General features: G+C 31.5%; 1 protein-coding gene across 2 annotated transcripts in view; it reads left to right on the forward strand.

Annotated features, from left to right (window-relative positions):
• The window catches only part of LOC139520942 (uncharacterized), a 104,407-nt gene that overhangs the window by 52,939 nt on the left and 36,113 nt on the right, over nucleotides 1–15,355 (forward strand). For both annotated transcript variants that reach the window (XM_071314045.1, XM_071314044.1), the window contains one exon: nucleotides 10,536–10,622. In XM_071314045.1, the coding sequence (XP_071170146.1) occupies nucleotides 10,536–10,622 (87 nt within the window). The remainder of the gene's footprint in view (nucleotides 1–10,535; nucleotides 10,623–15,355) is intronic.

Raw genomic sequence — 15,355 nt, forward strand, 5'->3', positions numbered from 1 at the left:
AGTCATATGAATACATAGTCATTTGCTATTATATTTTATCTTTTGGTCTAGAATATGTTCTCTATTTTTTTTCATTTTTTCAATTCGTCGAAAGAAATTTTATACGTCGACAATTTGTTTAGCATCAAATGAAATTGAGTGCTAAGAAAATTCGTGTGCCCTAAATTCATGTCGCGTCATGACGTAAAAAACGACCTAAAAAGATTTAAAATTCTGCTACTTTTATTCAATCATGTTATGTTTGACATTTTTTCTTGAAACTGTAGAACGTATTTTTTGTTTATCATCTCTGGTTCAAGGTAGTTATAATACAAACGTTTATTGAATTAATTACTAATTATACTGACAAATTGTATTACACACTTCAAGATGGATTAATTATTTATGTCTTATAAATGAAAGCATCAGCGATCTAAAGTGTTTGAGTACATGCTGTACATTGCTATGATAAACTTTTCTTTACGATAGATAACTATAAACAATGAGTAACGAAGAATAACATTACAATCAATGTATAAAATTCAATAGTTTTCTCATTTTGGCCGATAAATTAATAAATGCATCATGAAAATCTGTATAAAACAGCAAATAATACTAGGTTATCGTCTATTTCAAGATGAAGAATATATTATTATCAATAAATGATAGTTCAGGCACTATATTACAAATTACAAAAAACAACACACTTCTTTTAGATGATTTGATTCAAACATTTGCTGACTCAAGTGTTACATCCAAGCTCCTTTTTTTCTACCAGGTGTGATCTGAGCCGGATCATCCCTACCAGATCACCCCAGCTTAAGTTTCTTTGTTTTGCATGCTTTCCTTTGTTCTGTAACATTTTGGCGGGGATGTCAAATCCACTACAAAACTTATAATTAATATAATATTAATAATTATACGGAAAAGACTATCTATCAAAATTTACGTAGAAAAAATCCAGTGTTTATGCTGGTTTCGATCTCAAGTCCTTTAGCATATCAACCCATGACACATATTTCTACACCAGGACATCTGGATACCAACTATCAGTTATTTAACATACTTAAAGGAAGCAAGATATTTTTATAAGTGGGGCGAGTTGGAAGACCTTTATTCAGTAGGGATGTAAATAGTTATCCCATTCGGACTTGGTGTGTCAGTGTTAGATCACCCTCTCGCCTCCGGCTATCCGGGTGGTCTTACACTGACACATCACGTCCTCATGAGATAACTATTACTTATCAGTTGTAGTTACAGCTAATTATGAAAAATTTTTAGAGGTTAAACATCCAACAAGATTATAAATTAGATAATGGTTGACAAACAAAGTATTGTCAACAATGATTCTTGACTTGCATCTTGAATTATTTAACATCATAAGAACTTCGTTTGAAATTAAGACTGCAATCTGTTATAAGACGGGAAACGAACCTTTGATTGAGCAATATTCGCTAAAATTAAATCACAGCCGATAATCTCACGAGAACTTATCATAGTTCAGGCTACCAGTACGACAAGAAACATATGACCATAAAAATTCATCAATAGTTTAGTAAATCAGAGTATTGCAACACGTTAAAAGTAAAATAATAAAAAAAAAAACTCAGAGGAAAATTCAAAACGTAAAGTCCGTCATCAGATGGCAAAATCAAACTTACAAACACATCGAACGAGTTGATAAGAACTGTCTTATGCCTGATTTAGAACGGGCATTTTCTTGTAGACAATGGCGGATTAAAACTGTTTCAAAAGTCAGATAAACCTCTCATTTGTATTTCAGTTGCATTAAATTCCATTATTGTGAAAACGACATGTGAACAAAACAAACACACATAAAAAAAAAGTGAAATCACAAAAACTCCGAGGAAAATTCAAAACGATAAGTCCCTATTCAAATGGTGAAATCAAATGATAAAACACATCAAACGAATGAACAACAACTGTCAATTCCTCATGAATTGGTAAAGGCATTTTCAAAGGTAGAAACCGGTGGATTGAACCAGGTTTTACAACACTTAATCCCTCACTTGTATGACAGTCGTATCAAATTCCATTAAATTTACAACGATGTGTGAACAAACCAGATATAATAGGTAAAATAGTCACAATATGGGTACAGCAGTCATCATTGTGTCAAAATCTCAAAACAAACAACAAATACATAACTAAAACGCAAAAAATCATTTATCAAATTTAAAAACCACATGCATTGTTTTGCCTGTATAACCTCAGAAAATATATAGGAAAAAAAATAATTTTGTCGTACAAAGTATTTTCAACAAAAGTATAATTTCACAAGAGATGGTGGTATACAGGGTTAAAAATCAAAAGTTTTGTCAGAACAAATTTCACAAACAGACATATGGTGAATACAACTACGCGAGTAAAACAATTGTGTCGTTCAAAGTATTTTCAAATTTATCATAGAACAATAACATTATGACATATATATAATAGATCTTTTAAAGTACACGTCATATGAACCAAAGGAAGATAAAAAAAAAAATGGAACACATACAAAACACACCAGCAAAAATTAAAGATAATACAAACACATTGACAGGATGTATAAGTACTGAGCCACGTCATATGGATAACACAGAAAAAAGACCAAATAGTAAAAGTAATATTAATAATATAACAAAGTCACAAAATAACAATATAACGCGTTGTTAAGATGATAATCAACGTCAGTACGCAGAATCTATACACCAAGAGCATCATGTATTATTTATCAACAAGGTCTTAATACCTACCGATGAACTTTTTATTAGAAAAAGGACGAGACGTTCTTTGACATACCCCTGTTTCATCAACTTTCTGCTCAGACACTGGTGAAGTTTTACAAAGTCTGAGTTGGAGCTGCAAGCTCTTGAATATCGAATAAGTTGGGAAGTGTATATCCCATGTGCAGGTAAAGTTGGTAAATTTTCAACTTAGGTGGGGGAATTGATAATTTCAAAATTAAAATAGTCTCGTTTGTCATAGAGTCTGGTACTGAAATGACTGTGTATGTCGAATTCGGGTAAAAGTCTAAAAATGAGGCAGAGGAAGCCCCGTGTCTGTTGTTTCTTTAGTTTCTAGTTCTTGGGGATATATTAATGGAACTCAATCAGAAAAGTTCGGATTGTTAATGGTTAGAACATCATCAATATATCTGAAAGTGAAATTAAATTGTTTTTGACAAGTGTCTGAAGGAAAATTCAACCTGCAAATACAACAAATATGTTGTTTATAACAAACCTAAAGCATACCGATCACTTGTTCCTCAGTGTAGCATGGTTTACCCTTTTGTTCACTTTTAACAAAATATACCTTATAATATCCTTAAGTAATAAGTTTATAGCGTATGCTTACAGTTTTATGTTAAAAGGCATTATGGATTATTTCTTTCAGGCAGTTTTTCAATTTCACATTGGGAATGGTGGTATACAGGGTTGAAAAATCAAAAGTTTCAATAGAACTAATTTCAGAAAATGACCGAGATTTAAAATTATCTAAAAAGGTCTTTAGAATTTTCAACAATCCATGTATGGTTAATAACACTAGTAAGTTTACTTAGTAAACAGTATCACAGTATTTCTGAAGACCCTATAACACTGCAGACAGAATTTTAGTCACTCTAATGGACAATTATTTAGTGGAACATGCCGATGAGCCGGTGAACGTTGTTTGTACGGAATTTTGTGAAGCTTAGGTATCAAATACAAACAAGGTTAGTCCTCCGATTTTTTGTTCAATGTAATGTTTATTGAAGCCATAAAGGACTTATGATTTGCCAAGAGCTCATCCTTGTCAAATGATATGTTTTTGTGTGTGGGACTATCTGAGTGTACAAACTCTTATCAGAAGGAAAGAAGAATTTTGCTAGCTTTGAACAAGAGTTATCTTTTAGACAATGTTCCGTTACTCTATAAACATTTTAACCTTCCTGTAGTATAATCCAAGGATATGGATGTCCATATATTTCACATGCTTTGCACTATAGTGTTGTATATAGAATGAAATTCAAAACAGTGTGGCTGTGGCCATTGATTGACACATTAAATTCATCCATTGACTGGGACAATTTAGGTGAACGTTTGTATGTAACGACCATTACTCACTGTGTACTTTTTAAAGACACGTAAACTATGGGGTCACCAAAGGTTCTCAACACCTTAATAAAGTAATTCGAAAAAATCAATCAGAAATAACACGATGTTTTGATTTATATCAATTATATAAATCAAAACATAAAGGTTATTTCTAATTAATTTTTCGAATTATTTTATAATTAAAGGCGTTAAGAAACCTTGGTGGCCCCACAGTTTAAATGTCTATCGTAGGTACGTCGTGAACAGTGGCCGTTACAGACAAACGTTCACGTAAATTGTCCTAGTCAATGGATGAATTTAATGTGTCAATCAATAGCCACAGCCACACTGTTTTGAATTTCATTCTATATTAATGGATGACACTGTTTAACTTGTACATGGGGGTTAGAGTTGTTCAGCAAATAACTTTAACCATAAAATTAAATTTTTAATGCACCCACCTAACACACGGCTAAATTATATATCATTTGAAAACTACACATCTGTACTATCTGATTTGCCCAGTCGTAAAAAAATCGTACGTTGCAATTTCCGTCAAATCAAGATCAAAAGTCAAGGACGCATAAGTGCATATTTTCTAAGATTTCAGCTTGATTGCATAATGTGACTTTTATATAACTTGTTTTTGATAGACAGCACATTATTCCTGAAATTGGAGTAAATAAAGGCAACAGTAGTATACCGCTGTTCAAAAATCGTAAATCTATGGACAAAAAACAAAATCGGGGAAAACAAACTAAAACTGAGGAAAACGCACTAAATATAAGAGGAGAACAACGACACAACATTCAAATGTTACACACATAGCAACGGACTAAGCATAAGACAAAATTCGATGAGAATAACCAATATAACATCAAAACCAAATACATGAATTTGGGATAGAAAAGTAAAGTGACACGTCTTATAGTAATGTGAATTCACACTCAAATATAGGAGAAAACAAACGACAAAACGGAAACACAACGTAAAAATGTTACACACACAGAAACGAACTATGATAATTATAACAATGGCCATTTTCCTGACTTGGTACAGGACAGTAAAAGTTAACAAAATGTTTGTAAACCCAAATTTTTCTTTCTGATGCAACTGCTAATCACTTAAAACTAAGTAAAACCCTGTTATAACTATCAAAGACATTTTTGACATCATAACTGTCCTAAGATTTTGCTTACTTCTAATCACAAAGCAAATCATAACAACTCATATACATGTAGATGCCCAGATTACCGCCATCTGCGAAAAAACAGCTTTCAAGCATTTCTTCCTATTTAAACATTGAATGTGGTCAGTATAAGATTAAATAAACTAATTCTTGGGAATATAAACAAATTAAAGTAAAAAAATATGTGTACGAATCATACTATTGCTTGAAATAAAGGGGTCGAAACTAAGAGATTGCGATCTGCATTGTAACTACCAGACTGAAATAAACATCTTTCGACTTTTCTAATTGTTTGATTTGTAGCTTCATTATAAATAATGATGTAGTGAAAAGACTCTTTAATGTGAACAATAAAAAATTAATAGAAAATTTAGAGAAAAATAAATAAAATATAAACTGATAAAAATTAAAATTTCAAAGAATTAAAAAACCAGTAAACGCATAATACAATTTGACTTCTTGATTGCTTAAATTGCATTGTTCATTTTTTAAATGCATTTATTCATCAAATAAGAATAATTTTTGAAGAAAAATATCATTAATACGCAACGATTATAGTTACAACAAGACTTCCTGAATAGCTTGAATGACTAGTTTATTTTTCATACGAGGATGCCTTCGTACAAGAGCTTCTGATGACTACTGAAAAGAAGCTACCATTATTTTGAAACTTACTTTCCACTATATAGATGGTGTCATCTCACTGAATAGAGCCAAATTTGTGATAATGTTGAACTCGTATTCCCCATTGAAATTTTTAAAAAAGCCTTCACAGATATAGTTTACTCTTTCACGTATCTTAAATTTGACGATGAGGGTTGGTTAAAAACAAGTTTTACGACAAAGGAGATGAGCATGAATCAACCCATAATACCACTCCTTACTACCCAAATAAAACTTTACATTTCTATGTAGCAACATTATAGCAATGCCTGCATACCTATACTACTAAAGGAGGAGACCGATTTCATTGAGCTTCAACTTCTCTGAAACAGTTACAAGTTGGAAATATTTATGACGTATAAATTTATTGTTTTGTATTTCCCAAATTTGTCTTTGCATGCTCAGTCGACGTACTGCCCGCGAAATTAAATAAAACTCTTTATTTAAACACCTTCCCCATGATATCACGGCATCTTTTTGTGGAGTATGTATCTCAAAGTTGATATCATATTCTAGAGGTTGCATTTACTTTCACGATTGACGTGATAGTGCGTAGCTGCTCATAATGAAGATATTGAATAAAGGCAACTTTAGTATACCGCTATTCAATGTCATCAATCGATTTACTAGTAACTGAAACAAAACCAAAACCGAGGGAAACGCATCAACTATATGGGAGAACACAACGGAATAACATAAACACTGAACTGCTACAAAAACAAACGCCAACAAACAAAGAAACAAATTATTCGATACCAACTGCCATAAGCCTGACTTGGTACAGGACATTTGAAGACAAATGGTGGTTTATTTCTATTATGAATTACTATATATGTTGAACCACAAACGTCAAAATCAATCAATGGCGTAGTGGAATAAACAATTTTTGGATTCTCATAAATTCTATGTATAACTTTTGGACTAGTTTGAATCTCGGTCTATTTCTGTAATTTATTCTTACATACTTTTGATTTTTTAACCCTGTATGCGTATATTGCCTATGCAAATTTTAAAATTGTTTGTATTCACATTGAACGACAAATTTATGTGACGTATATAATTTTTCTGACGTCAGACACTCAAATCAATCCATGTGTTCTTAGACAGTAGATGTTTTTGTGTCCTGTTAAATTGTTTCTTTTAAAAGTTTTGGATTCTCATAAATTCTATGTATAACTTTTGGACTAGTTTGAATCCGGCTGTTTCTGTAATTTATTCTTACATACTTTTGATTTTTTAACCCTGTATACGTACATTGTCTATATAGATTTTAAAATTGTTTGTATGCACATTGAACGACAAATTTATGTGACGTATATAATTTTTCTGACGTCAGACACTCAAATCAATCCATGTGTTCGTAGATAGGTTTTTGTGTCCTGTTAAATTGTTCCCTTTTAAAAGTTTTGGATTCTCATAAATTCTATGTATAACTTTTGGACTGGTTTGAATCTGGTCTATTTCTGTAATTTATTCTTACATACTTTTGATTTTTTAACCCTGTATGCGTACATTGCCTATGTAAATTTTAAAATTGTTTATAATCCCGGTACTTTTGATAACTATTGTATGCACATTGAACGACAAATTTATGTGACGTATATAATTTTTCTGACGTCAGACACTCAAATCAATCCATGTGTTCGTAGATAGTAGATGTTTTTGTGTCCTGTTAAGTTGTTATACGATGATGACTGATGTACCCATATTTTGACTATTTTATTAATTGTGACTGTTTATTTAACGCATCATGTAAATGTAGCGGAATTTGATGAGACTGTTATTAAAGTGAGAGGGTTAGCGCTATAGAACCAGGTTTAATCCACCATTTTCTACATTTGAAAATGCCTGTACCAAGTCAGGAATATGACAGTTCTTGTCCATTCGTTTTTGATGCGTTTTGTTTTTTGATTTTGCCATGTGATTATGGACTTTTCAAATTGATTTTCCTCTGAGTTCAGTATTTTTGTGATTTTACTTTTTTTTGAACATGGTTTTAAACCAGAGTTCAAATGCAAAGTTGAAATCATCCCTTTTAAAATTTTATGGACACTACGAGTTGGTTGACAATTATGGAATATCTATTTCGCCAAATGACGACTGATAAGTTCTAATTGACGTAATCAAAATACCGTCATCTCTGCCTTGAATGTCACCTACCGAATAAGGCTTTGCACCGAGTTACGAATAACATGAGCTACAAGACAGGTGCCACACGTATAACATGATCTGTTTACCCTTTGGGAGCCCCTGAGTTCACCACAAATATTTGGGGGGGGGGGGGGGTCGTTACTCAATATATAGTTTTATAGGTTGTGTTTTGTATACTGTTGCTTGTCTTTTTCGTTTTTTTGGCCGGCTTTGTCAGTTCGTTTTCAATTATGAGTTTGATGTTCCTTTTTATTATTTCGTTACTCTTCGAGTAGTTAAAGTTTTTAAAATTGTACTCTAATGTAGTTAAATGTATTATTGTAAACGATTTGGTTCTATAATATATCACCTTGAGCAAATTACGTTATTGTCGCGGATATTTGTCTTACATTTCTCTCGGAATATTGAATAAGACGATGACTGTGTTTTGTTTCTGTAAATATGTGGTTTAACTGACTTTTGAATAACAGATATTCACTTCGGTCGTTGGCCTCAGTTAATATCATTTTTTTTTCAAAAGACAATAACATCACATATGTGTCCAATCAAAAGGCCTTAATTGTATATTATAGTTATAAGATACAGACAAACCAGATCATAATTGTAATCTTTAATAGCTTTCGCATCGGTTATTTAACTTGTTTGTCAAGCAATGACATTAAAGTATGTCAAATAGATTTCCCTCTCTTAGTGTTTGTATTCATATTAATTGTCTGATACATTTTGCTACATCAAGCAATAAGCACGAAAGCACAATTGTGTTACAATCATAAGACAAACGAATTATAACAAACAAGAAAATCAACTTTTATCGGTTATAATCATATTGAAAATGTGTAGTGTTATTTTATCTTAGTCGCTTGTTGCTATAAAATATACTTTTGTACTTACGTTTATCACAAAATTGGATTTGCCCAAAAAAAAATGTCATCATTTTATTCTGTCAAATTATTTTTTAATAATATTTTGTGCATCTCGTAAAAATTGATATTAAGAAAAAAGCAATTAACTATACTTTTGAGAACAAAGTTAATTCTAGCGCCCTTGGGTAGATACAATTTTAGACGTAATATAAAAACCTTAGTAACAAGTTTACATAAATCATGTTACAATAATTGAAATGCAATGGGGAAAAATATATGATATGATTTGACAATATTGTTTTCTCTAAGCAGAGAACAAGTTTAGGTTTTATTTGAAATGAAAATGCAATGACGTCTTAGCGAAATGCATGCAACTAAATTGATTTTCGTTTCTTTCGACATATCTAAAATTGGTATTTAAAAATTACTTTTTCGTATAATGTACCGCGTAAGGTTAATAGTTAATGCATTAAACTAGAAATGTAATAGGCACATTTATGGCAAACTCTATCACACATCGCTAAAGCCTTAAAGCTTATATTTGAGTATATCATTTTTGTTATGATGTCTCACTGTAAAATTGGCAGAGTAAAAGGCTTTAGACGATTTCCTGCTGAAAATTACATTACATATTGTTTGGTTATTCAGTCGTTAGTTCTGTATATAAATTCGTATTTCAAAAAAACTAATGAAAAATTTGCAATAACTCGCTTTACTCGTCATGTCGGAGTTGTAGAATACACATGCAATTATAAGAATTAAAGTCTGTAGGATTGAAAAAGCGTTCAACGTGGACATTTTAATATGGCGTTTAAAATGTGTGCCTCGATCAACGCTTTCACATCCACAATATAATTTAAAGTTCAATTCCGATAATCAAATTTTTATCCCATAACCGCAACATTATGGGTTTAGCAAATTATGGCATTTTTTCATTTGTGTTCCTATGCATTGTTCAGATGTTGTGTGTGGTCAAGTACACGAATCAGACTCATTACGGGTTTTTATTTACAATAGCAGCACGACGGTAGCCACATCTGAAGCAGGAAATACATAACCTTCCAAATCACCATAAATCAGACAAGTTTTTTGGTGGGGTGCGTGTTGCTCAGTCTTTAGTTTTCTATGTTGTGTACTAGTGTTTGTTTGGTGGTCTTCTCTTTTTTCCCATGACGTTGCCTTCTTTTTCATCCATGGCGGTGTCAGTTTATTTTCGAATTATGGGTTTGAATGTCCCTCTGATATCTTTCGCCTCTCTTTCAGAAGTAACGAATTTTCAACGTATAAAGTGTTGATTGAACTCATAATTCGTAATCATGATGCTCAGGTCGTTTTATCTAGCTTTGCTGTCTTCTTATGTTGTATTTTGAGTAAAACGCCCTTAGATTATGGGTATACTTATGATATATAACTTTTCCTTACGTTGAACATAATTTTGGAAGGCTCATGGATTGCATGAAATAAGATTCAGTGTAATGGAATTTCCCGCACTCTTGTTCCCCCTTTATATACTTTTATAAAGATAAAATTATTATTTACTTCTATTTATGTTGTGTCTTTAATATGAATTATATATAAGTATAACTATAGCATGTCTTATTATTGTTTCAGTATGGGAAACAGAATAATGAAAGCGTTCAAGACGACCTGTACCATGTTTACCAAGCAAATGATTGCAGTAATACTCAATGTAAATCGGTATGTTCAGTGATTATTTTAATGATGCAAATATATAGATTGTTTTAAAATATGTGGCTAGACTTGAACAAATTATAAATTCAAAGTTGTTCACACATCGTTTTTCAACATAATGAAATTTGATGCGACTGTTATACAAGTGAGAGGTTTGGCCAGCTTTAAAACCAGTCCTCGGAGTTAAGTTTTTTTGTGATTTTACTTTTTTCATAATGATTTTTAAATAGTTGTGAGTTAAAATGTGAAAATATGTTATATAAGGAGGGTTAAGACCGTATTAAAAATAGAAGGGATGTGTACTATATGCTTTTAGAACACCATCTCCATGGTAAAAATTAACAGAAATCGAAATAAAGAGGTCCTGACACAGTCTTCATAGAGTAAGGCCTACACAATAAGTCAAAATTATGTGGACATTATAACAAATTAAGGCTAGCAAATCTCACAGTAACTGTCAAATACAAGTGTAAGATTACACGGAGAAGATCTGTGGTTATTTAATAAAATCTCTATATGTTCAGCATTAATGAAACACTAAAAGGGCATGTTATCATTGAGACCCACAGTAGACCTGTGTCTACCAAATATTCAAAGTTCTAAAATATCAACCCTGCAAAAATATTGTATATAATATAGAATCACAACAATACTGAACGCCGAGGATTCAAAACGGAAAGTCCTTAATCAAATAAAAAAATCAAATGAATAAACAAAAGCTATCATATACTTGACTTGGTACATGTATAGACATTTTCTTATGTAGAAAAAAATAGATTAAACCTGGTGTTATAACTAGATAAACCTTGCACTTGTATGACAGTCGCATAAAATTTTATTATATTGACAACAATTTTGTGTGAAAAAAAAACCAAGACATAATAGGTAAAAATGTCAAAAATAGGGGTACAGCAAGCAACATTGTTTTTTTTTTTATCTTAATCACTATAAAAACAAGCAATATTGTAAACAAACATCTACTATGGCACAATAACACAATGACGAGATGTATAGGTACAGAGCCACGTCATATGTAACATAGAAACAAAAAAAAAGGCAGATAGACAAAGCATATTAGCAAAAATGAAGGATGCAAAAGTCATCATTTTTTATTGTATTATCAAATATTGTTGTATATTCGCATTAACAACACGATCACTGTCTTTCAATTAGCAGGTATTGATTGTATAGCCTTACGGAACCTTTAATATATTTTTCATATTTAATTCGTCTAACGATTTGTAATAGAGCTAAACATGTTGCGTAGACCCTTAGTACAACTTGATCATGCCTGTTCTCATTTATAAAAGAATCATTCCTCTTCTGTAACTGTCAAACTCTTAAAGAGTTGAGTAATGCAACTCACTCAGGCATTATTCACTATTTCGCGCGAATATGGGGTATAACTCGATCTACAATTATTGTAGAATAACAGGAATGTAACGTTTTGGTTATAACCGATTTGTTTGCATCTGCTTACTTCTGAATGGCTCATTAAAAGGTCGGTCAATTTAAAACGTATTGTTGCCTTGAAGTATACTTTCAAAAAGCCAACATATTATTTTTTATAGTTTTAATGTAAACGGTTTATTGACCTTTCTGTAGGCTTGTTTATTACGCAATTGTGAAATAGTACGTATCTCTAAACTACGGAGGCGTATTAGCGCCACACATATTTATTTTTTTATTTTTCTTCCTATGTTTGCGTTTTAACGCAAACCTTTGCGTTATAACGCAAATATCTTGATTTCAGTTATTCATTAAGTTTTGTATATATGTCCGTCTGTCATTCATTTCGGATGTGATTTACTAGTAGATGAAAAAAAGAAACATACATACAAGGCCAAATCATAATAATAAATATGCATAGGAATAATGAAATACTTGAAGTGCAATTATACATAATTAAGACTGATTTGTGCATCAGAAAAGTATATAATTTAACAAGAAAATAGATATAGATTAGTATATAGTCATATTTAAATTGAAAGATAAAAACAAATGTCATACAATTGTGAAACCCCCAAGTCAAATAGACAAAATGATCTTTCTGCTTTAAAATGAATTATTAATAAGGAAACATTTTTTTTAAATCTCAGAATATGATCAAGATTCTTTGATAGAAAGTCTTGAATTTTCATTTCAATATAATGAAGTATTTTTAAGATGCTTGGGTAGCAATTTGAATAGAGAGAACATAATTTTATGAATAAAACATCTTCATTCTATACATTTTATTGCCAAAGGGTAGCTTGTTTGAATCTAACCTACTTTACACAGTTCTCAAACGAGGCCTTAATTTGGAAGTATATTTATATTCAGTTATAGTTATACCTCAAATTACTTAATTTTCTTTGTAATATATATACTAGTAGTAACATGAATATCGTTTTGGGGGGGCCTTTATAGTTTGTTGTTCAGTGTGAGCCAAATTGAATGCTCCGTGTTGGAGACCGTACTTTGGCCTATAATGGTTTACTTTTACAAATAGTGACTTAGATGGAGAGTTTTCTTATTGGCACTCATACCACATCTTCTTATCTTATTGTGCGCATTAATAGTCAATGATATGATCTAATTATTCAAGCATTTTACTTTGCAATGACTACAAAGGTGATAAATTTTAATATATACAGCCTCCTCCATTAATAACTACTGTTTCCTTTGAATCTTAAATAAGAAATAAGATAAAACAAATGTTTGCGTTATAACGCAAAAGGTTTGCGTTAAATCGCAAAGGTTTGCGTTTTAACGCAAATGTTTGCGTTTAACGCAAAGTTTTGCGTTATAACGCAAAGATAAGAAGAAAAATAGAAAAAAATGTTTAGCGCTAATACGCTTCCGTACTAAACAGCAAAATACGTAACTGTTTAAAAGAGGTGGACCATTCTGTATATACGTGTATTACAAAGGAAAACGTCGTCCATATATATATTATTTGTTGTTTAGTTACATTTAAAAGAAAATATGGATTTTGTCGCAAATCAAGCTTAGATCTAGACTTTTTTGCTGAGAGTTCGTTATAAAATTTTAAACCTAGATTACTCACTGTTAAGTCACTTATATCAAACGCACCCTATAAGTTGTACATGAATTGTCCATATTTATACATGTTTAAACAAAGTTTTTGAATTAAAAAAAATGTATATAGCAAATTATTGCTGGCACTGCCGGCAGTAATCCTCTATATATCTAACTGTCTAATACTAGTATAAGAGTACACGGAGAAACTCTATAGTTATTCCATAAAATCTTTATATAATCATTGAGACACACAGCAGACCTGTGTTTATCAAAATTTTCAAAGTGCAAAAAAACAACCCTGCAAAAATATTGTATAAAGGGTAAGTGTACTCTTGTACATATACTGAAGGGAAACTTCGTTCGGAGCAATACTATTAATTGTACCTTTGCAGATACCAAGAGTACTATTAAAGAAAATGCTGCATCTATCTAATCTAAAAGCGTCTAAAAGCGTCAAATACATTCCTTTCCTCTCTAGGCGTTAGTTATTTGTTATATAATGTACTCCCTCATTGCATAACTTCTTCCTCGAGCATTGCAGCTTTATATTAAAGGTTAGCTCTTAAATGTGCATTAAAGGCAGTACGCCTTACTATACTTTGATGGAAACAAGCAATTAATTTCAAATTATCCCAGAAACATGTTAATTACAAAGGAATCGTTGTCATAGTAACGGTTTGATCTTGTCAAATAATATTGACGAAATAATAAGATTCAAAGGGAAGGTTACCTATCAAATGCGTGGGATATAATAGATAATAGGCTGACGATGATTTTACATATTATATATAGATAACAAAGGTACCAGGTCTATCAACTAATACGTCATACGCGCGTTTCGTCTATATAAGACTCATCAGTGAGCCTCAGATTAAAATAGTTAGAAAACCAAAACAAGTACAAAGTTGAAGATCTAGAGCAATGATGACCTAAAATTCTCCAAAAAGTTATGCCAAATACGGTTAAAGTTTTCTATGCCTTATTATTTCAAATAATCTATACTTTTTCAATCAGTAAATTTATGACCAAATAATTGATATTTATGTCTACACCGAAGTGCCGACTACTAATGGCCGTAATACCCACAGGGACTTAACGTCTACCAGCAGTGTCATCGACCCAGTGGTGTAAAGTTAGAAATCCAAACAAAGATGAAAAGCGAGGATGACTCATATTTCAAAAAGTATATAATTGATTTGAACTGAACCCGAAGTGTTTTGTGTAAGCAAAAACGTCAGAAGCAAACATGATACCATTATGCTGTCTGTCTGAACAATATATTAAAAACATAAATAAAATGTAAATTGCATAAAAATAAACTCATCATAGAAACCAGGACTTAATTTTGTATATACGCTAGACGCGCGTTTTGTCTACAAAAGACTCATCAGTGACGCTCGAATCATAAAAAAGTTAAAAAGGCCAAATAAAGTACGAAGTTGAAGAGCATTAAGGACAAAATTCCTAAAAGTTATGCCAAATACAGCTAAGGTAATAAATTTGACTATTAAAATTCCTTTTCTGTGTCAGATTATTGTGTCTAAAGTACTGCATATGTGTAAATATTTCAATAAGTATGCTTACAATATATATGTATCATTCCATCCACATAAAGGACTCTAGCTGTCAAAGTTCACCAATCAGACTCAATTTCTAATGTTTGATTTCTAACATACTTAAACGAAATTCTAATTTACAAATTTCCCAAAGGAAGC

This window comes from Mytilus edulis, chromosome 4 (genome assembly GCF_963676685.1).
Source record: "Mytilus edulis chromosome 4, xbMytEdul2.2, whole genome shotgun sequence".
Classification (NCBI taxonomy): Eukaryota; Metazoa; Mollusca; class Bivalvia; order Mytilida; family Mytilidae; genus Mytilus; species Mytilus edulis.